The sequence below is a fragment of the Zingiber officinale genome, chromosome 5B, assembly GCF_018446385.1.
Source record: "Zingiber officinale cultivar Zhangliang chromosome 5B, Zo_v1.1, whole genome shotgun sequence".
NCBI lineage: Eukaryota > Viridiplantae > Streptophyta > Magnoliopsida > Zingiberales > Zingiberaceae > Zingiber > Zingiber officinale.
The window spans coordinates 122721247-122743658 of record NC_055995.1 but is presented as its reverse complement, the minus strand read 5'-3'; the positions used below and the strand labels follow the sequence as shown (position 1 = coordinate 122743658).

General features: G+C 37.9%; 2 protein-coding genes across 4 annotated transcripts; one reads left to right on the top strand and one right to left on the bottom strand.

Annotated features, from left to right (window-relative positions):
* Positions 1-14283: 14283 nt before the first annotated feature.
* On the top strand, positions 14284-18367 carry LOC121985741 (NEDD8-conjugating enzyme Ubc12-like). 3 transcript variants are annotated; one of them, XM_042539359.1, is made up of 6 exons: positions 14284-14439; positions 15532-15644; positions 16554-16662; positions 16887-16965; positions 17041-17157; positions 18061-18367. In XM_042539359.1, the coding sequence occupies exons 2-6, from the start codon at positions 15536-15538 to the stop codon at positions 18196-18198; spliced, it is 552 nt and encodes a 183-aa protein (XP_042395293.1). In that variant the 5' UTR covers positions 14284-14439; positions 15532-15535; the 3' UTR covers positions 18199-18367. The 3 variants fall into 3 exon arrangements, with proteins under 3 accessions (XP_042395293.1, XP_042395291.1, XP_042395290.1); XM_042539357.1 differs by having other exon boundaries at positions 14300-14511; XM_042539356.1 differs by lacking the exon at positions 14284-14439 and adding an exon at positions 14568-14617.
* A 480-nt stretch (positions 18368-18847) lies between these two features.
* LOC121985740 (protein trichome birefringence-like 2) lies at positions 18848-22161 on the bottom strand. The gene is made up of 5 exons (XM_042539355.1): positions 20881-22161; positions 20281-20497; positions 20002-20195; positions 19533-19691; positions 18848-19287 (listed from the first exon to the last, which is right to left on the bottom strand). Exons 1-5 carry the CDS (start codon positions 21882-21884, stop codon positions 18939-18941), a joined length of 1923 nt encoding a protein of 640 aa, XP_042395289.1. The 5' UTR covers positions 21885-22161; the 3' UTR covers positions 18848-18938.
* Between the last annotated feature and the right edge of the window lie 251 nt (positions 22162-22412).

Below are 22412 nucleotides of genomic sequence, written 5' to 3'. Positions count from 1 at the left end.
ATACCTAGAATTTACCATCTGGGGTGTTTATATAGTTATTAGCAGATAATCTCCACATCACCTACCTTCACACCATTTTACTTCTCACCCAAGCCAGTGAAGACACAGTTTTTGATGATCCATTCATTACCGTGCTACCAATCTGTGATTGCCACATAAAGTAAAGAAAGCTCCCAAGGAACCATCTCTAACAATCATTACTCATCCGTCATTCACTAATTGCCACGTATTATGAAAAAAGAATCAAGGGAACTACAATTGACATCCATCACTTATTTCCCAATCATTGAGTGTCGCGTGTTGACAACCAAAAGCTTCCTGATGAAAGACTCACCCAGTAGTATTGCTCTATGGACCTTAATATAATTGCCCTATAGGAACTTAACATTATTGTTCAGTGAACCTCAATGATGTTACTTTCTGGAACTAAGCGTCATTGCTATAGAGCTTTGATGATATTGCTTGGCATACCTTTTTGCTATCGCTCTGTGAGACTGAGCATTGTTACTCAATATGACCTCGATAGTGCTTTATGGAATTAAGCATCATTGCTCTGCGGAGTTTTGATGATATTGCTTAGCGAATCCCTTTGCGGAACTAAGTAACATTGCCTTGCGAAGCTTTTATGATATTGCTCGACGGACACTGATAGTTATACCCGACCGAGCTTTGGGCTTTGACATTGCTTTGTGGAACTACGTAACATTGCCCGGTGGAACTTTGATGATATTACTTGGCGGACCCATGGTAATATCGTTCAACTAAAACTTTGTGATTGTTGCTCTGCCAAACTTAGTAATATTGCCCTGCAAGGCTTTGATGATATTACTTGTCCCAAAAAGGAGGAGCTCGACTATATTGCTTGGGAGAACATGCTACATCCCTGGGGGTAAATCTGGTTACCATCATATGTCCCTCCTTCAAGTTAGACTAAATAGCAAAGTCGAATGAAGTTTGATTAAGTGTATGTTCAATGGTGATTATTCTTTGAAGAAAAAATCTAGTTACCATCAAATGTCCTTCCTTCAAGTCAAACTGAAGAACAAAGTCGAATGAAGTATGAGTAAATGTAAAAAAAAATATATCATCTCCTGGGTCAACCACTGCTATATCACTCCTAGTATTTATTTATATTCACTACTCAGAAGGTATTTTATGGAAGATGCCTCTGTTTACAATATAAATAACTAGTCTTTTTATAATCTGGGAGATCCCTGTGTTGTCAAACTAAGCCATAAATATCAACAAAGTTATGCTCTTATAAATCCAAAATAAATATGACTAGATTGATATGTTTTGCAAAAGTTCTATAGAATAAGTAACACCCATATTTTTAAGAATGTAAGGATACATAACCAAGAAGAACCAGTGAGATGAAAATATAACCAGAATGCAATTTTTAAGATGTAAATATATTTGACATATTGACAGTTATTAATGGCTCGGAAACACTAGTTATCTGACTCTTAGACCGTTCTAATGATACTCAGAAACAGTGAGATTGATGCCTGGAGGTAATGAAAATATCTCTGACGCATTAAACATTATTAATGGCTCGGAAGCACTAGTTACCTAGCTCTTAGGCCGTTATAATGATGCCCAAAACTAGTGAGATTAATCCTAGAGGCAATGAAAACATATTTGACGTAATGACCATTATTAGTAGCTCGAAAGCACTAGTCACATCTACTTAGGTGATTATAATAATGCTCAGAAGTAATGAGATTGATGCTTGGAGATAGTGATAATATATTTGACATATTGATCATTATTAATGACTCTAAAACATTAGTTACCTAATACTTATACCATTATAATGATACTCGAAAGTAATGCATGACTTTGGTTTATAAAAAGAAACTATAAGTTGAGACATGAATAACATGGTAAATAACTAGATGATTTGATTTTGCAACTATATTTTGAATGAGGCATTATCTTGGTTAAAGCAATTCCATACTGATAAGATTTAAAAGTTTTATCTAGTTGAAATTGTAGCCAGTAATCCACGTCGTAGTTTGTCCAAGTAATCCACGTCGTAGTTTGTCCTAGTTTTAGGCTTATTGATTTATTTTTAGATCCTATTAAATAGGAGATATGGTTTGAGGGATTCTACTGTAATAAGCCTATTTATAGGCTCTGTTTCTGTTCGTAGAAATACATTTCACAAGAGCTTTCAGTTTCGTTTCCTCTTAACTTGTTAACAGTGGTATCAGAGCCAAGTTGTCCCCCTTCACTTTCCTCCCTTGTTCTGTTCTCTGTCCAAACCCTCCCTCGTAGCTGTTGAAGCCACAAATCTCGCTGCCGTAGCAGATTTCCTCCGGGTGCATGCAGTGCCGAAGACATAAGTAACTCAAAAGAACGACGGAGAAGGCAGGAGGTGACAGTGGGGACAGATCCGGCCAAGAAATTGTGAATCGAAAGAGCGTCGAAGGCCGAATTCGAGGGAGATTAGAAGTTTAAATAGTATTTGGACTTCGAGGGAGGTGACAGTGGTGACTTGTTATATTGTTCCTATTTTGTGTGATAAATTGTTTATTTTGTGTGATAAATTGTTTTCTTCAATGGCATCCGAAAACAATTTTGTGCAACCAGCGATTCCACGCTTTGATGGTCACTATGACCATTGGAGCATGTTAATGGAGAACTTCTTGAGATCCAAGGAGTATTGGCAGGTTGTTGAATCTGGAGTAGCAGAGCCAGCAGTTGGAGAAATGCTGTCGAGTGCACAAAAATCAGAGTTAGATGCGTTGAAGCTCAAGGATCTTAAGGCAAAGAACTATTTTTTCCAAGCCATAGATCGAGCAACCTTGGAGACAATTCTTAGCAAAGAAACATCCAAGGATATTTGGGATTGCATGAAGAAGAAGTATCAAGGAAATGCCAAGGCTAAGAGGGTGCAGCTTCAAAGTCTTCGGACAGAATTTGAGACTTTACGCATGAAGTCTGCGGAATCTGTTTCAGATTTCTTTGCAAGAACCATGGCAATTGCCAACAAGATGAGGATATATGGTGAAAAAATGCAAGATGTCACCATTGTTGAAAAGATTCTTCGATCAATGACACCAAAATTTAATTTTGTTGTCTGTTCAATAGAAGAGTCAAAAGATATTGATGAACTTACAATTGATGAGTTGCAGAGTTCCTTGTTGGTTCATGAACAGAAGCTCAACCAGCAAGACAAAGAGGAGCAAGCATTGAAAGTTTCAACAGAAAATCAGTCAACACAAAGAGGAGATAAAAGGCAAGGAAGAGGAAAATTTAAAGGACGAGGAAGTAATTATCGTGATAGCCAACAACAACGTCACCAGCACCAAGAAAATCAATCTCGTGGAAGAGGAAGAGGAGGTAATCATTCAACAACTTATAAACATAAGTCCAATATTGAATGCTATAGATGTCATAAGTATGGTCATTATCAGTCAGAATGTCGTACTAATCTGAATAAACAAGATGAAGAAAGATCTAACTTTGTTGAAAAGGAAGAAGAAGTCTCTCTTCTAATGGTGTGCCAGGTAAATGAAGAAACCCAACAAAATATGTGGTATCTAGATACTGGCTGCAGCAATCACATGTGTGGAGATAAGACGGCATTTTCTGAACTGGATGAATCATTTCGCAACACAGTCAAATTTGGTGATAACTCTACAGTTTCTGTCATGGGAAAAGGAATGGTAACTATCCAAACCAAAAGAAATTCTTCTCATACAATATCTAATGTTCTGTTTGTCCCAGATCTAACGACCAATCTCCTTAGTATTGGTCAGTTGCAAGAAAAAGGGTATGAGATCTCTATTAAAGATGGAGTATGCCAAATTCACGATGCAAAGATAGGTTTAATTGCTCAAGTTAACATGACAGAAAATCGCATGTTCCCTCTTTACTTGAACAATATCACTTATCCATGTTTTTCAGCAAAGGTGAATGATGTTTCATGGCTATGGCATTTTCGTTATGGCCATCTAAACTTTAGTGGACTGAAGACTTTGCAGCAGAAACATATGGTAACTGGACTTCCTCAAATTATTGCTCCTTCTGAAGTTTGTGAAGAATGTGTTGTTAGCAAACAACATAGAAACAATTTTCCAAAAGGGAAATCATGGAGAGCAAAGAAAGCTTTGGAGTTGGTGCATTCCGACTTGTGTGGCCCAATTAATCCACACTCTAATGGAGGTAAGAGATATATAATCACCTTCATTGATGATTTGAGTCGAAAAACTTGGGTATATTTTTTGCAAGAAAAATCTGAAGCATTTGCAGCTTTTAAGAGCTATAAAGCGCTAGTTGAGAAAGAAACAGGCAATCCAATCAAAGTTCTACGCACTGATCGTGGTGGAGAATATCTCTCACAAGAATTTTCAAATTTTTGTGAAAATCATGGAATCAAAAGACAACTAACTGCGGCTTATACTCCTCAACAGAATGGCGTTTGTGAGCGGAAAAACCGTACTATTTTGAATATGGTGAGAAGTCTTTTGGCAAAATGCGGCATTTCAAAAGCTTTTTGGCCTGAAGCAGTCAACTGGAGTATCCATATATTAAACAGAAGTCCTACACTTGCAGTTCAGAATATGACACCAGAAGAAGCATGGAGCAATCAAAAACCAAAGGTAGATTATCTCAGAATTTTTGGATGTATTGCTTATGCTCATATTCCAGATCAGAAGAGGATCAAACTTGATGACAAGGGAGAAAAATGTATATTTCTTGGTGTTAGTGATCAATCAAAAGCTTATAAGCTTTATAATCCTATCACCAAGAAAATTATTATCAGCCGAGATGTGGTTTTTGAAGAAGGAAAATTTTGGCAATGGAACAACAACTCTACTGAAGAACTAATACCTACGAGCTTTGATGGTGTTGATGAAGAACGACAATCAACAACAGAAAATAATCAACAACTTTCATCAGATGAAGTAGATGCTCCAAGCTTGCCAACAATAGTAGAAAGTGAAGAACTACCTCGACGCACTAGAAGAAGACCTGCTTGGATGGCAGATTACGAGGTAACTGGAATTGGTCAATCTGATGATCCACTTACATATTTTGCCCTGTTTTCCGATTGTGACCCTACAGTCTTTGAAGAAGCTGTCAAGGAATCAAAATGGCGAAAGGCCATGGATGAAGAAATTAAAGCTATTGAACGGAACAATACATGGGAGTTAACCGATCTTCCAAAAGGGCATAAAACAATTGGGGTCAAGTGGATATACAAGACCAAATTGAAAGAAAATGGTGAAATTGACAAGTACAAGGCACGCTTAGTTGCAAAAGGCTACAAGCAAGAATTTGGAGTTGATTACAAAGAAGTGTTTGCACCAGTTGCAAGACTTGACACAATTAGATTGGTGATAGCATTGGCAGCACAACGATCTTGGTCTATCTTCCAATTGGATGTTAAATCAGCATTCCTGCATGGTGATCTTCAAGAAAAGGTATTTATTGATCAACCACCTGGTTATATAAAATCTGGATTTGAAAATAAAGTTTATAGACTCAAGAAGGCATTATATGGACTAAAACAAGCTCCACGTGCTTGGTATAGTCGTATAGATGCATATTTTTCAGAGGAAGGGTTTAAAAAATGTCCATATGAGCATACACTTTTTACAAAGATTGAAAATGGAAGAAAAATGCTCATAGTCTGCTTATATGTGGATGATCTTATTTTTACAGGAAATGATAGTGACATGATTACAAAATTTAAAAGATCTATGATGCTTGAATTTGATATGTCTGATCTTGGGAAGATGCATTATTTTTTGGGCATTAGAATAGTTCAATCAGCAACTGGAATTTTTATTTCCCAAAAAAAGTATGCTCAAGAAATTTTGGACAGGTTTCAAATGGAAAATTGCAACTCTGTTAACACTCCTGCTGAAGTAGGATTGAAGCTTGTTCGAAATCCTGAAGGAAGGAAGGTTGACAGCACACTTTATAAGCAAATTATTGGGAATTTGATGTATTTAACAGCTACAAGACCTGATATTATGCATGCTGTAAGTCTTATCAGCAGATACATGGAATGCCCAAAGGAGATACATCTTCAAGCCGCCAAAAGAATTTTTAGATACTTGAAAGGAACCATTGAATATGGTTTGTTCTACAAGAAAAATGAAAAATCAGATTTAATTGGTTTTACTGACAGTGATTATGCAGGTGATCTCGATGATAGAAAAAGTACCTCGGGATATATTTTCATGATGAGTTCAGCAGCTATTTCATGGTGTTCAAAGAAGCAACCAATTGTGACGTTATCCACAACAGAAGCAGAATTTGTAGCTGCAACAGTTTGTGCTTCTCAAGCAATTTGGCTAAAGAAAATACTTGCAGAGTTATATTTCAAGCAAGAAGGTGCTCTTAAAATCTATTGTGATAATAGTTCAGCCATTAAACTCTCTAAAAATCCCGTCATGCATGGAAGAAGCAAGCACATAGATGTGAGGTTTCATTTTTTGAGGGACTTGACGAAGGATGGAGTAATTGAGTTTTTCTTTTGCACAAGTGAAGATCAAATTGCTGATATTATGACCAAGCCATTGAGGTTATCTACATTTCAAAAGCTAAGGAGGCTGATTGGAGTATGCGCATTTGATAAATCCTAAACTGAATGTTTTTTAAACTTTCAGTTTAAGGGAGGGTGATAAGATTTAAAAGTTTTATCTAGTTGAAATTGTAGCCAGTAATCCACGTCGTAGTTTGTCCAAGTAATCCACGTCGTAGTTTGTCCTAGTTTTAGGCTTATTGATTTATTTTTAGATCCTATTAAATAGGAGATATGGTTTGAGGGATTCTACTGTAATAAGCCTATTTATAGGCTCTGTTTCTGTTCGTAGAAATACATTTCACAAGAGCTTTCAGTTTCGTTTCCTCTTAACTTGTTAACACATACACATGCTTCTCCCATCACTATTCAAATCTAATGTCAGTTCCGTGCAAACCTGCCTTGGGATCCTTCCTTTGATCATTGTTGTAACTTTTGAATTCACTATAGCTCTTATTATTTTCGTGTGACTCCTCACATCGACCATCAATGCTGCCTTTATCCCGTCGAGAGACTATAAAATTGTTAAGCTTTCCTTCATTTTTCTTATCCCTTAGAATATGTTTGGTTCAGATTATCATGTATAATTTTAGTTAACTAAGGTTATAAGGAATAAAATATAACCAAATGTTGTTTGGTTCAACTTAGGTAATGCAACAAAAACTTATTTATTTGAAGGGTTTAATGAATACCTTAGTTTAATATTTTATCGTATTACCCTTAGTTACAAAATCAACTATACATATTATTATTATTATTATTAATTTTATTTATGTTTTTTTACTTTTCTTTTTCTTGTATATTTTTTACTTTTTATGTGTTTTTTTTATTTTTTTAATGTTTTTATATTTTTTATATTTATACTTTTTTATTTTGTTACATTTTTTAAATTTTAAATTTTATTTATTTATTTTATTTTATTTTTAAATTTTTTAAATTTTTTAAAAAAAATTTATTTTTAAAATTTCTAAAAATTTTAAATTTTTTTTTTAAAATTTAAATTTTTTATTTTAAAATTTTTTTATTTTTTTAAAAATTATTTATTTTTAAAAATTTTTAAAAATTTTAAACATTTTTTTATTTTTTTACATTTTTAAATATTTTTTTACATTTTTTCCTTTTTTCCATGTTTTTTCTTATCGGAGGATATTTTTGGTAAAAAAAAATTGTTAACCCCGGAATCAAGAAAAATCTTAGTTTTCTGAGGTTTTTCGATTTCAGACTGCATGACCCTTTTGCTGATGTGTCGGGCATGGAACATTATTCGGGAATCATCGAATACCTAAACCAAATAAGGTTCTTGTTGATAACCTTAGATGACTAACCAAAATTATCAAGAATAACCCCGAACCAAACACACCCTTAGTATTTATCTTACATCTGGGTCATACAATCTTAGGATATACATGGTTGATCATGTTTCTTCCCTACCCTTAGAGGCCCCTCTTCCTTCAGCCACGGTAATAATGTTTTATGTTGTTTTGCATATATTTGTTCTAATCTTTATTTTCATGCTCAGGAGGATACCATACATTTGTCTCATCCGATCCACTGGTCATGACTTATCAATTTTTTTTTGTTGATCTAGCTGGAGACTATTAACAATAGTCTGATACAACTATATTTGAAAAACAATAAGCATTTCACTAGTCTAGCAGAGAAGTACACTCAAGCTTTGGATGATCTGATGGAGTCACGACTGAAAGAAAGTGTGGCAATGACAAAGGTGTGTAGGCTTCAGGCCCAATTGGAAATGCTAAAGGAACAACTGAGGGAGAGTGACCCCCCGCCTGTGGTCCCTTAAATACCTTTGTCTGATGGAAGACCAATGTCATTACCTCATGTGTTGTGTGGTCAAACGAATTAACCACTTATCTTTGTAATGAACTAATTTTTTTTGTTAATGACTATTGTTCTGCTATTTTTTTGTTTGATCCTTAAAATTTTGCATACTTTTGAGCTATATTTGTACCCATCTCTATGGTATTCGAAATGACGAAAGTCTTCTTATTTTCCATGAAAGGTATGTCTTTAATATTTTTCATTAATCTTGTCTTTCAACATTAACTTTTCCTACTTTTTTAGCCTTCCAATTTTGAATATGAAAAAAATCAAATCTTTTTGATATTCTCGCTTATGTTGCGAACCTTTTATTTATAAATGATTCATACCCCCTTTTTTTCTTACATCTATTCGTAAAGATCTTGATTCCCTTATTATTTCCCCTTTGTCTCGCAACTTCTTTGCGTTGTCATGGATGAAGCTAACAAAATCACTCTCGTCATCTTCCATCAACCGATCGATTCATCAGTGATCCCAACAGCAAACTCAGGTTAGTTCAAATACAACCAAGAAAACAGTTCTTCCACCACACCTGCTGCCCAAGAGACAATCTATGAGGATTAGGTCTCATCCAAGGCTTGTCTCCCCAACAATTTCTTTTTCTCCCATCCAAATATTTGAAGATTTTTCTAACAATTCACATGAAGAATCCAGATGTGTCATTCTTCATTGTAGTTGTAACACGGACATTCCTTTTGCTCCGAAATTGTTTCTTAGTCCACGTCTTAAATTTATTAGATTTAATAAATTTATTAAATTTTCTTATCATTAGGGTCGTTTCATCTTCATTGATTGATGTTTCGGAGTCTGGATCTTCCTTCTTGGCTTTCAAGGCAAGGTTGTTATTCGACTTTTTGATTTCTTTAGGATCTGCACATCGAGTTTCATGAAGTTCAAAAGTAGAAAATAAATTCTCTAGTGTACTTATCTCAAAGTCCTTAGAGATGTAGTATGTATCTACTAAGGATGACTATTATGGAGTCCTTAGGAAAGCGTTGAGCACGTATCGAATTAAATCTCGGTTTATTACCGATTCTCTGCGATTGCGGAGCTGAGTAATGAGTTCTTTGATACGTGTACCTTCTCTCCATTATTCATCCAAAGGTTCGTTAGTTGGGTTTGGAGGATGCTCTGCCTTGCTAACTTGGCTTCTGAAGTACCTTCGTGAAGTTCCAGGAATTTCTCCCAGAGCTCTTTGGCGGAGTCATAGCTGCCGATTTGATTGCCCTCTTGGGGCGAAAGAACACTCAGCAAATAGAACTCTGCTTACTGTTTGCCACGAAGTCAGCTTGTTCTTTCTTTGTCCATAAGTACTCTTCTTTTTTAGCTCCATGCTGGTACTTGAGGGCTACAAAAACATATTTTATAATTAAAAGAATTTTTAAATCTATTTTAAATAATACCTCCATCCAGCGTTTCCATTGCGCGAAGTCTCCATCAAATTTCAATGGGTGAATACTTGCATCGACCATCGTCTTTGTACTTTAGTCGACGGTTAATCCTTCTAAAGCGGTTGGGCTCTAATATCACTTGTTGGCATAGTAAGGTCTACATCAGCGGCCCCCTAGACCTAGTCCCACGGATATAGAGGGAAGTAAATGCAGGTACACAGCTGAAAGCGCATGGCCGGGACGCTAACCCCAGGCAATGACACCCCGAGGATCGAACCCTGGACCTCTTGACCACGAAACCATGCGCCCCCAGCTGTGCTACGCCCTGGAGACAAAATAAACACCTTTCTTGATCCTTTGATTAGTGGTACAATTACAATAACAGTAATAAAATTGAACTAAATAACTTTAAAGAAAGATCTAAGAATGTCAGAAATTAACTTGGTTGCAACCTAAATAATTGTTAATCCAAGGTAGTGAAAGGTACTAGAAGATTTTCTTCGTTGCAGATGAAGAAGCCTCTTACAGACGTTGATAGCTCAAGAAATAGACTAGGAAAGAGTACAAGAGTTATTGTTCAAGTTGTTGAATATTTCCTAGCTCCAGGGGTCTTTTTATAGCTCCTGGACAATCCTATATGTAGGTGGAAGACACCTTCAAAAGGGTTCAAGGCGCCTTCAAGTGGATAAAGTTTTATCCACAACTCAACGGAAGCAAACGGTTACTCGAGGTTGGTACTGTTCACTGAAGGCGCCTTCAAGCCTTTGAAGGCGCCTTCATACTATTTGATCCAGGGGGTAAAGTGGGACCCGGATGGTAGAGGATTAAATGACACGTGGGGGTCAGAGTCAGCACGGTCAATATCCCGGGCTCGGCCGAGCGGCCGGTGTATTGCCCGGGCGGTGATGCAACAACCCAGCTCAACGCTGGGTTTCCGACGCTCAAGGGTCGAGCGGAGTCCCCGCTCGTCCGGACGGGGGGCACGGCTCGACTACGCGTGGCGAGGCGAGAGCAGGATGAAGCACTAGGGGACGAGCGAGCCTCCCACTCGGCTCGGTCATTCCCTCAGCAGTGTGGGGGCGCAACCAAGCGGACCCCCTACTCAGTCTTGTAGACGGCTAGATGAGCAGGTGGGGATGTCTTCCTCGAGGCAGGTGTCACCGACAAACGACATGGTTGGCGGCATGGTCAGGCAGAGAATCATACGGTGGAAGCCTCCACTATCACGTCAGGGATATGATCGGTCTGTTAAGGTATGACGTCAGACACACTTTTCTGACACACTCATTACATGTATACTTTGAGAAGCGCGCATGTCTTGGTAAGCATGCACGCACCTTCAGGGAGCCTTATATAAGGACTCCCAGACTTCAACAGAGGTATGCGCTATTCACCATTGTAGCTACATTTCTCGTTACTCTGCTTCGATTTCTCGCCGCCGGGAACTGACTTGAGAGTCGGAGGGTCGTCGCCGGAAACCTCTTCCCGGCTCGGTTTTGTGCTTGCAGGTTCTCAACGGAGGTCTACGCCATCCCGGAGCTTACGTGAGGCCAGACTAGCCAGCAGAGAGCGCCACGTCCCCAGCGACTATCGTCTCAGCACTCGGATAGGATCACTATTCATGGAAGGCGCCTTCGCATTGTTCATCCGAAAATGGTTAACTTCCCTCGTTAATCACTTTTTGCTCTGCTCGCTTAGGTGATGCTCCGACCATCCGGAATTGAGCTCACCCGAACTCGACTTCGGCCTCCTTCTCGAGCAGCCTTCCTCCCCGACTTCTCATCCCTTGGACCTTCATGCACGTCCTTCTCGTCCATCAGTGTACTCTTCCACAGCATCTTGTCCTTCGGATGCATCGAGCCCGTCGACTCCCTTCCCGTGCCATCGATCCTTCTCGCTAGCTGCGTCTTTCGCTCGACTTCTTGTGTTTCTAAGCTCCTACACATTTAGACACAAGGATCAAATACAACAGGACCTAATTGAACTTTGTTGATCATATCAAAACTATCCTGAGGTACTTGCACTAGTCCTTGATAATTGCAAATGGTGTGACCATATTCTTGATGGAAGTCGCAGAAGGCATTAGAAGGTTGTCTTTGAGGTCCTTGTTGTGCTCTTATAGGTCACCTCAAAACTTGATATTAATCACAAATCTACATAGCTCTTTCTTTAGAATGACGAGTTCCCCTCTGTTCTTACCTAGCTTGTTAAGCTTTCTCGATATTTATATAATTTTCCTCTCGCACTAGGACCACATCATAATCTAATAGAGGTTTTTGAACAAAGATCGAAAGAAATCCCCTTTCTGAAGCCCTTGTGCAAAGGCTCCCATCAAAATTTTAGAACCGCTGAAGGAATCTCGCGCGCCATACGAGTATATCACTGGACATACTGTCTCAAAGTTTCTTGAGACCTTTGCTTAAGATTAAACAAACTAAGAGAAGTGGGAACAAACCTCTTGGAATTAGAAAAATATTGTAAAAATAATGTAGTGACATCATCAAAGGAAAAGATAGTTCTGTATTAAATCATTGTTGTGTCAGTTCAACTAAAGTGGTTAAAAAGACGTGACACTTGACCCTTCAGGATATTGATACAAGACTACCGAATTTTCAAAACAATATAAATGATCCTCTAGATCTAAAGAACTGTTATATTCTGCAACATGGGACATATGAAAATGACATGGTAAATCTTCTGGTAAGATCTTCTCATAGAAAACAATCTACCGAGCAATCATTCTTTTAGAGGTGGAAATCCGAACAAGGTTTTCCTCCAGCAAAATATTAATGTTCAGATAAGGTACCATCGATGATGGAACAACAGGTGTATCAACGATCGATCGTTTGTCAAGTCGATATTTAGAAATAACTCCTCTAGAACTATGAAAGATAGGAGTAATTACCGGCAATCTTTTAGTAAATAGCGCTTCTCTTTCCTCAAATGGGTGAGGATCACCCTCTGGTCATCAAACTTCTTATAAGATATATAGTTGCCACCAAACGTGAGATTTTTTTTGTGCAATCTCAAATCTCGACTACCTTCGTTAGGGTTAGACAATTAAGGTTGGGAAGATCCAACCGAATATCTAAGTTGATCCTCCATTGTCGTTTTACCGGATCGAGTCATAGTAGTCTTTTGTAGGAGTTTCCCACAGACGACGTCAATTTGATGACTCCTTTTTTACTCTCTCGGGCTCCTCCTTCTCAACAAATCCTCCTCTCTCATATAGCTTTGCAGATTTGAGAAAGTAACACCAGTTAAAGTCGGGTCGGCTCCTTCTACACGGTCCCTCAAACGCTCAAGTTAGTAATTGGTAGAGAGAGAGAGAGAGAGAGAGTAAAAGAAGAAGGAGTTGTCTCCGCTAGTTAGAAACAAAAGATAATGATACCTAGAAGTTACCATCTAGGGTGCATATATAGTTGTTAGCAGAGAATCTCCACATCACCTGCCTTCGCACCTTTTTACTTCTTCCCGTCTAAGTCAGTGAAGATGCGATTTCTGATGATTTGTTACTGTGCTACCAATCCTTGATTGCTACTTAAAGTGAAGAAGGCACTGCCTTTGACCGTCATTACTCTATCAACATTCAATAATTGTCGCGTATTATGAAGAAGGACTCAAAGGAACCACCACTGACATCCATCACTTATTTTTCCAATCATCGAGTGTCATGTACGTGTTGGAAACCAGAAACTTTTGATGAAAGACTTGCCCAGTAGTATTGCTTGCAAACCTTAATATAATGTCTTGTGGGAACTTAATATTATTGTTCGATGAACCTCAATAATGTTACTTTGTGGAACTAAGTGTTATTGCTCGGCGGAGCTTTGATTATATTAGTTGGCAGACTTTTATGCTATGGCTCTGTGAGATTGAGCGTTGTTACTCGGCAGAGTCTTGACATTGCTGTGTGGAACTAAGCGCTATTGTTCAATGAAGCTTTGATGATATTACTCGGCTGACCTTTATTTATCGCTCTGTGAGACTGAGCGTTGTTACTCAACGGAGCCGTGACATTGCTTTGTGGAATTAAAAAATATTACCCTCCAGAGCTTTTGATGATATTGCTCAAGGAACCCTTATGTTATACTCTTTGAGACTGATCGTTCTTGTTTGGCAGGGTTTTGATGTTGCTTTGTGGAATAAATAATATTGTCCTGTGGAACTTTGATGATATTACTCAGTGGACCATGGTAATATCGCTCAGCTAAAATTCTGTAACTATTACTCTATAACTTGGTAATATTGTTTTCCGGAGCTTGCTGTAATGATATTACTCGGTCCAAAAATAGGAGTTCAACTATGTTACTAGGAGAATCGATGATGATGATGATGATGATGATTGATTGGGAATCGTGAATACTAAGATGATTAAGGTTACGGGTTGATACGTTGCTGAACCGATAGTTTTGAATCGACGATTCGAAACCGTCATCGGGTCTATTCCTCCCGTGAGTTCGACCCATTTGACAATGACAGACATAATCTCGCATAAATTGGCAGAGCCAAGTTGGCTTTTCTCTCTCAAAGGTCACTTTCGCTGCTCCTTTCGATTCTGCCCTACGCTTTCCCCAAACCAGAAGGCGACAGCCTCCGTGTAGGCGACGGTACTGAAAGGAGACCGGAGCGAGCGGCGGCACCGACTGGGGAATCTTTATCGTATGTCTTCTTCCTCCCCTTCTACTCCCTCTTCTCCGTTTGTTCCCGTCGAATTCGACCACCTTGCGCCAGGTTTCTTTCTCTATATCGTTTGGGATCGCCCGATTTGTCTGATTACCGATTACTTCCGCCTACTTTGTATGATGTATCTGGAAGGTTTTGGATACCATGGATACGTGTAATTTCTATCGGAATGAATAGGACTAACCCTAGGTTCTACAACGTCTGGTGCCCGTTAAATTAGCACGCTTAGGTCTTTTCGTGATCGTCCTGATCGTGTCTGTTTGATCTTGACATATCTTGCTTCCTGCTCTTTTAAAGATTATTTTATCCCTCTTTCTAATAGGCAAGTTAATGTTCCTGTTTCTTTGTAACAAGTTAATTCTGGTGCAGAATTGGTCTGTTTGATGAGAGTTTTGATTAGGTTGACAACCAAAACCGGAATTCTCTTAACATTATTGCAGTTTAGGTTTGCTGTTGATGGAGGATGGTAAATTTTGTGCTAAACTTTAGATTAATTTGTGCTGATCCGATCATCCATATTCTGATAGCCCTTTCTGTGCAAACTAGATCTTGCTCAGGGACACAAGACATATACTGAAAAGAAAATGATAACATCTTAGAGGGCATATTTTGTTAATGTTTTCTCCGGATTGACTACTAACAAGTTATGTCAACCTACTTATGTATGTCCACGCATGTGTGCACATGGAATTCCAAGCTTCATACATTTTTTGTGTTATTTTAAGTTTTCCATATATATATAGTCTAAACGTGGAAAGCATATCCAAACGCTTCAAGCCATTAAGATTTTCAAAGCTAAAACTCTGAAATTGTACCAGAGCAAGAAATGATATTTCAAAACCTTTAGACAGTTATCTCATTTAAACAATTCCTTTAAATTTGGGGGTTTACTTACAGCAATCCCATGTTTGGATAGCACCATGCACAAATAAAGAACTGTGCATGCTTGCCTTCTATATCTCACGCTCAAATATTAGATCCTTTGCAATTCTATATCAAACTCACTCAAAGTATTTACGTTTCTGATGAATGATATTCTTCCTGTTTCTTTTTTATAAACTATTGCAGAACAATGATAAAGCTTTTTAAAATTAAGGACCAAAGACGGGAGGATGCAGCAAATTCCAGTGGAAAGGCTCCTATCAAGAAGCAAAGTGCTGGAGAATTGCGTCTTCACAAAGGTTTGTCTGACCGTTAGTTGTTTGTGCAAATTCATATAAAATATTTTAGTACTTATAATTTTGATTAGTGTTTACGAGTTTTGTTTTTATTAACATTATTAGTTTATCAATTATTATCATCATTTTTAAGCTTAAAAAATATTAATTGTTATGTATAAAACTATTTTATTTGTAAAATCACATTGTTGTTTGTTGTGTTAGCACTACTTAATAAGGGTACAGTACCACTCTGGGTCTCTGGGATACTCTTGTCACCGATAACAAAACTTCAAAATGTGGTTAATACCTCGGTAGATCTATAAGTTAATGTACAAAAGATACCCTACTGGTGTTTTTTATTTGTTTTTTGCCATAGGTTGTTTGTTGATTGGAAACATGCTTTACTTAAATGATCTTCACTAACTTTGCTGCACTATACTACTATTGCTGTATTCATTCATAAGAATATGGCGATCCTTTAGTTCCATTCTTTATTTTGTTATCAAAATTCAAAACCATTAACTCTATGTTCCCTTTCTCAGTTCAACTTCAGCATTGTGCGATGATCGCTATTTTACGGTAATGTTAAATAAAGCTGTGAAACTATTTTATATTATGTCATTGCGACTATATCTTATCAAATGAGTTTTCAGTAGTATGACTAATCTAATACTCAAAAGCATGTTGTAATTTGTTCCTTCTTATGTTGTAGATTTGCTCCATATTATGATACTTGTTTGTCTTCCATTGTTTTTTCATACATTATCTAGAATTATTTGTCAAGAGTAGTTCTCAATTAATTTGTGGGTTATTGAACTGAAGTCAAAATTGGCTTGTAAGATTCAATTCTTACTGATATGAGATATAATAAAGTGTTGTGTTCTATTGTAGATATTAATTAATACCTAATATTCTTAATTCTATCTCCAGATATCAGCGAGCTGAATCTACCAAAAAGCACAGACATAACTTTTCCAAATGGCAAGGATGATCTGATGAATTTCGAAATCAGCATAAGACCTGATGAAGGTTACTATCAGTAAGTAGTAGCCCATCAATGTTCTCCAGCATTTGCTTGTGTTTTTAAGCGACTACTCATGTCAAAACTCAAAAGTGATTTGGCATGTAGTATTTTTCTTGTAATCTTAATATATTTCCTTAACTTATAGCTTGACTATTGTTGTCCAATTCTAAATTCTTGTAAGCCAATTGGACTTGTCATGTGTTTGGTTCAACTTATTTTCTGCTTAATGATTTTGTTAGAGGGGGTACGTTTATTTTCACATTCCAAGTATCTCCTTCTTATCCTCATGAGCCACCAAAGGTCAAATGCAAGACAAAGGTAAAGTTTAACATGTGGTAGTATTTAGTGAAAGTTCCTTTTTTTCACTTCGATAACATGAAATTTCTAATCCAGGTTTACCATCCTAATATTGACTTGGAGGGAAATGTCTGCCTTAACATTCTGCGTGAAGACTGGAAGCCTGTGCTTAGCATAAATACTATTGTTTATGGCTTGATTCTTCTCTTCATGGTACTTAGTTTTAACTTTCTACTTTGTCTAATTACTAAATATTCATCCCTCTTTTCGTACTTGGATAAGTTTGTTGTTTAATCTAACTTTCTAGCTTATTTATTGCAATATGCTTTAACGTTTTCAAGAGTCTTGACCATGGTACCTTAGCATGTAAGGAAGTTGTTCAAAGCTGGGGTATTAATCACCTTTCTCTTGATTGGTTTCACCAATTGATTTGTACTAGGTTGTATTGGACTTAAGTAATGCAAAATGTTTCCATAGTTTGCATAGCAAGGCAGCTAGTCAATTAAGATTTGGTACTAATTTAACTAAAGTAATGTTGCACTATAAATTGGCATACCTGCATCTTTACCATTTTATATTTTTTCAGATTCATATTTTTTGTTTTTATTTCTAATTGCAGGGGCTCATTTTGAAGTTTGGTTTTTCTTCATCTTTTTTGCTGCAATATTCATAATTTAGGTTATTGTGGGTTTAATAATGAAATGTTCCTTCCAAACTTAAATTCACATAATTTAATCATAATTTGTACAATGGGTGTTAATTTGTTGGTTCTACGAAATAAAATGGAATTTTTTATGTATATTGTTTTTTCCCGCTAATCTCTTGGATGAGTTCCATAATTTTAGTTTCGTATTATTTTGTGCTTCTAATTCCAGGCTTAAATACACAATTTATTATTATTCTTAGGTAACTGTCTAAGTGTTAGGATGAAAAAAATATAAGTGGTTGACAAGTGATCGGATCACCATGATGATCTGCTTTTCTCCATGCCATTTCTCAACACTTTCTTTGTTGACAAATCGGCATTAACTGTTCTTGCTCTGGAGCAGCTCGATTCTTGATTTTTGTTTTTCTCCATGCATCATTTGCTTACTAATGCAACTGTCTTGTTAACAGCAACCCAACGATGAGGATCCATTAAATCACGATGCAGCAGTGGTTCTCCGCGACAATCCCAAGTTGTTCGAGGCCAATGTGAGGAGGGCAATGGGTGGAGGGTATGTGGGTCAAGTCTACTTCCCGAGGTGCATATGAGAAGGCTAGTATATAGTGCATAATACGCGAACTGTTATAAATTTGTCCTGGGAAACAATGCGTATGGTCAAAAAAGATTTTAATGTGGTGCTATATAATGTGAAACTAGTTGTGTGTGACGTTACCGGTGCTAGTTGTTTTTAAAGATTAGGCCATGGCGGCCCCCCTATATGCATGCATCTCAAATATGTTTTAATTTTACCAAATGTTTTAATTTTATTATTATGTTATAATAGAAGACTCATTTGGAAAAGTAACTAATGCAAATATACTATAGTAAGTAATTTTATTTAATTATAATATATACCTTCATTTCGGTAAAAGAATAACTAAATATAAAAACTTATTTAGTGATAGTAAATAATTTCTTACTTTAATATAGTTATAATAAATACACATATTTTTAAATAAATAGTGCTTTTATATTCTTAAAATTCATACACTTTTGGAGGCACTTTCATATTACATCGTCGTTATTATCGTATAGTCAAGTAATTTATCTCAACTATTTTTTCAATCTATAGCACCACTTGTTACACTAAGCATCGCAGCAGCCTTATCAAATGCTTTAATCAAACTTGCAGTGCATGCCAACGTATGTACGTTCAGCTGAAATGGTGGCATTTCTGTTGACGGATTACAGCACAAGAAAAAAAGAATACATTTATATAATATTACTCTGACGCATTTCAACATTAGATTGCATGTCATAAATTAATAATGAATACAGTTGACATCCCTTATTTTTGTCTTCCCCATGATCCTTTACCAGCAACGAGCAGAGAAGCATAGAGAAGCTCGTTCCATGAATCAGGCACACCAGGCAAGCACCAGTGGCTGCAGTCCTGCGATTTCTCTGCAGCAATTTGTTCTTCCACGGATTCATATCGTTTTCTGTATATGGAAGGGTGCCCATCCTTCCTGTAATCTGTCAACCTACTGATATTGAGATACAAAACTGGAGTTTTCATCTGTTTCAGGACATACTCCAAAGCTCTCATCTTGGAGGGATACTTGGAGAGAAAAGTTTGGTTAAAGATTGGCTCAGTTTCTTTGTGGCACTGCCCTCCTGAATTCCACTGTCCTCCCCTGCGATGCCATGAATCAAAATTCCACATTTCATCATCCACTTCATTTTTCAGAGAAAATATCAATTTAGATTTGTATGATCCACCAAGCTGAATCGACAACCACTACCGTATCGTGTATACAGTTCATGAGGATTTGCAATGCAGAATGCAATTTAGTATAAATGTCATCTGTATAGATGTCCAACTCGAGAAGTTGCTGGCAAATAAAACAATCTACATTGCACAGAGTTCCTTGTTAGTTACCTGAAATGAGTCGGCGAATATCCTCTGAAAACAACTTGAGTTTTTCTAGAATCAATGTTCTTGTCGATCCACCTGGCCCAAGTGGTGAGGGCCTTCTTGTAAGCTTCCATAACTTTTAGCACTGGGTATACATGATTGCCTTCTTGATAATAGTCTTTTCTGCCATTAATGCACCAAGGCAATGGAGTCAAGAACATGAAAAATATACTTCCTGACAAAGTGATACTTCTACATTTTGACTATGATAGTTTCAAATTTACAACCGAATATATTCATTCATTTGGCAAGAGTAGCACAATTTGAGGTTTACCATGAATTGTATTTGAGCACAATTTCAGGCTTCTTATTGTATAGTAATAATTTTGCAGTCTTTGTAAGAGTAGAACTACGGTAAAAGCTCTATTGATTTAGCCCCAACAAAAGGAGAGAAAACAAAGGTGATCTTTAAGTGATGTTCTTAGGTACTCACCCTCTAGCAGTCTTCTCGTGAGTCCACCAATGACCAGTATTGAAAACTATAACATCTGCTCCATGATACGCAGCAACCGTCTCGTCCAAAATATCCAATCTAAGCCTCTCATAATCGGATCCATTAGCATTATTGTATAGTACTTCTTTTACTAGAAAAGTTGATCTTACAAAGTCGATGGAGCAGTCATAATCCTATGAGGAAGTTCAAAGAGGTAAGAAGAGGTGGAAGACACTTAAGGAAGAAAGTGAAGTAACTAAAAGAATGGTGTTAAATTACCGCAAATATGAAGGAATAGTGCCCTTTGACCTTGAACCTCTTCCGGCCTTTGATTTTGAATTGTTTTCTTCCAGAAGCCTCATGTACTCTATTTTTATTGCTAATGCTATTGCGAAGAATGCAAACTAGAGACTCCCACATATTGCGGTTAAGTGAGTCACCAACAAAAACTAACCTTTGGCCTCTCAATCTTCTTAAAAAATCAGTCGCGTTCAACCTGTTGGAAGACAAAGGAAATGAATTTACATTTCCACAATCCAATCTGGAATGTAGGTACAATGCATGCTGAAAAAGTAGCATAAGAATGTGAAGAAAATATAATTTAGAAGAATTACTTTCTATAATTCAGAAAGAAAAAAGATTTAATATCTTGCATTCTTTTCCTTTTGATTCAAAAAGACTCAAATCCTCCTCCTCCTCTTATTATTATTATTATCAAACCTTAAGGCCAATACTTCAGTGAATTGCAAAGGATCAAGTAAGGCGCTCTACTATGAAGCTATGGCATTAAATCTAGTTATGGTTGTCTGAAAGTAAGTAACATGGAAATAAAACTTTCATCAAAACCACAGGGGAATGGGAAGAATGGCTTGCAATTACCTGGGAACGTCACAACCGTAAGGTTTCCATCTCCATTTGAGGAACTGAGTGTCTGGCCTCCCATTCTTATGGCAATTGAAGTCATCATCAATGTAAGGACAAGATCCTGGAGGATAGAAGGGTTCAATACCTTCATCCCACACCCACCTCCCGTCGAATATGTCACATTCCGCAGAGAGGCCGCTCTGAGCCTTCACCTCGGCAGGAGGACTGGACTCGTTCCTTATTAATGCAGCAGCATCAGCAACGACAGGGATTGTAGCGGCTGCATTAGGAGGAGGAGGAGGAGGAGGAGGAGTCTTCACGACTAAACCGCTAATCTTTTCTCCATCTGTTCGATTCTTCTCATCAGGCTGTTGATGAGTAATTTGGAGATCTTGTTCTTCAGTTCCGCTCTTCTCAGAAATCCGCCCTTCAAAACAAGTACCTTTACCTTTGCCGTTTCCTCCGCAACCAGTCGTCCTGTTGGAGGGGGCGGCCTCTGGGGGAATGGATTTAACCCTTACGAGTTCACCAGAGGAATTCCCATCATTGTTTTTGTCGGTGGCAAGCACCAAAGTACTATTTTTGGTGGAATTCACTGTGGCGCTATCCAAGCCCTGAAACGGCATTTCTGGGGAAAGATGGCCCTTTTCCAAAGAAAAAGAAGAATTGGCACCGCCATTTTCGTTCTCGGAACTAACTCCTCGGTTCGCCAGCAACGGATCCGCCAAACCCTCGCTCACCGCCGCATCTTCTCTTGGGGAAGGCGACGCCGGCGGCGGCGCGGAGAGCGAAGAGTCCGCAGGCAAAGAGAAAAAGCGAGAAAGCGGAGAGGAAGAAGCAGAGGGATCGGCGTTGAGAGGGAGGCGTGAGAAGGCAAAGATAGAGGCGGCCACCACGAGGATGAAGAGGAGGAAGTAAGAGACGACCGTGAGCTTAGACTTGGAGGGGGAAGAGTAGAAGAGGGCGGAGAAGTGGCACCCTCCTCCTCCTCCGGTGATCCAACGCCACATCTCAACCATCACTGGATAGTTCCTACCTGGTTAACTTCGCCGCAGACGAGTAAAAAAAACCCGTCTTTTAGGCAGCATAATTCGACATGACGCGGCGGCGGTGGACGGGAGAAGACGAAAGCGGGTCGGTGAGTCGTCTTCGTCCGTTCGCCATCGGTCGTGTCTTGGTCCAGCGAAGAACGAAAGGGAAGTGAGGAGCAACAGTAGGGAGTGAAGGAGAGGAGAGAATGAGACAGATGAACGCGTGCTGGTTCTGGTTATTTCTGCCGCTGTCGAAGGACAAATGGAAGAGAGAGAAACAGGTAGAGAGAGAGAGGGGGGGGGGGGGGGGGGGACGACACTCGGTATATTTTCCTATTAATTTAGATTCGTTATTTTAAAGGATTTGTTTCCTTGGAGGGATATTCTGCCAAAAATATATTTTAAAAAATAGAAAATAAAAAACGAATACTTAAGGCATCTAGAAATATTAAATTTCCAATTTTTACCAAAAAAAATTGTAGGGAAATTAGCTATTTAACAAGTAAAAAGTAATAT

Bases quoted from the DNA above. Each gene is read 5' to 3' on its own strand.
- LOC121985741 (XM_042539356.1), top strand. From the start codon at position 14,580: ATGATGTATCTGGAAGGTTTTGGATACCATGGATACGT. The intron at 14,618-15,531 runs GTAATTTCTATC...AAACTATTGCAG, and splicing joins TTTGGATACCATGGATACGT to AACAATGATAAAGCTTTTTA. The intron at 17,158-18,060 runs GTACTTAGTTTT...TCTTGTTAACAG, and splicing joins GCTTGATTCTTCTCTTCATG to CAACCCAACGATGAGGATCC.
- LOC121985740 (XM_042539355.1), bottom strand. From the start codon at position 21,884: ATGGTTGAGATGTGGCGTTGGATCACCGGAGGAGGAGGAGGGTGCCAC. The intron at 20,498-20,880 runs GTAATTGCAAGC...GTCTTCCAACAG, and splicing joins TACGGTTGTGACGTTCCCAG to GTTGAACGCGACTGATTTTT. The intron at 20,196-20,280 runs GTAATTTAACAC...ACTTCCTCATAG, and splicing joins ACTATTCCTTCATATTTGCG to GATTATGACTGCTCCATCGA.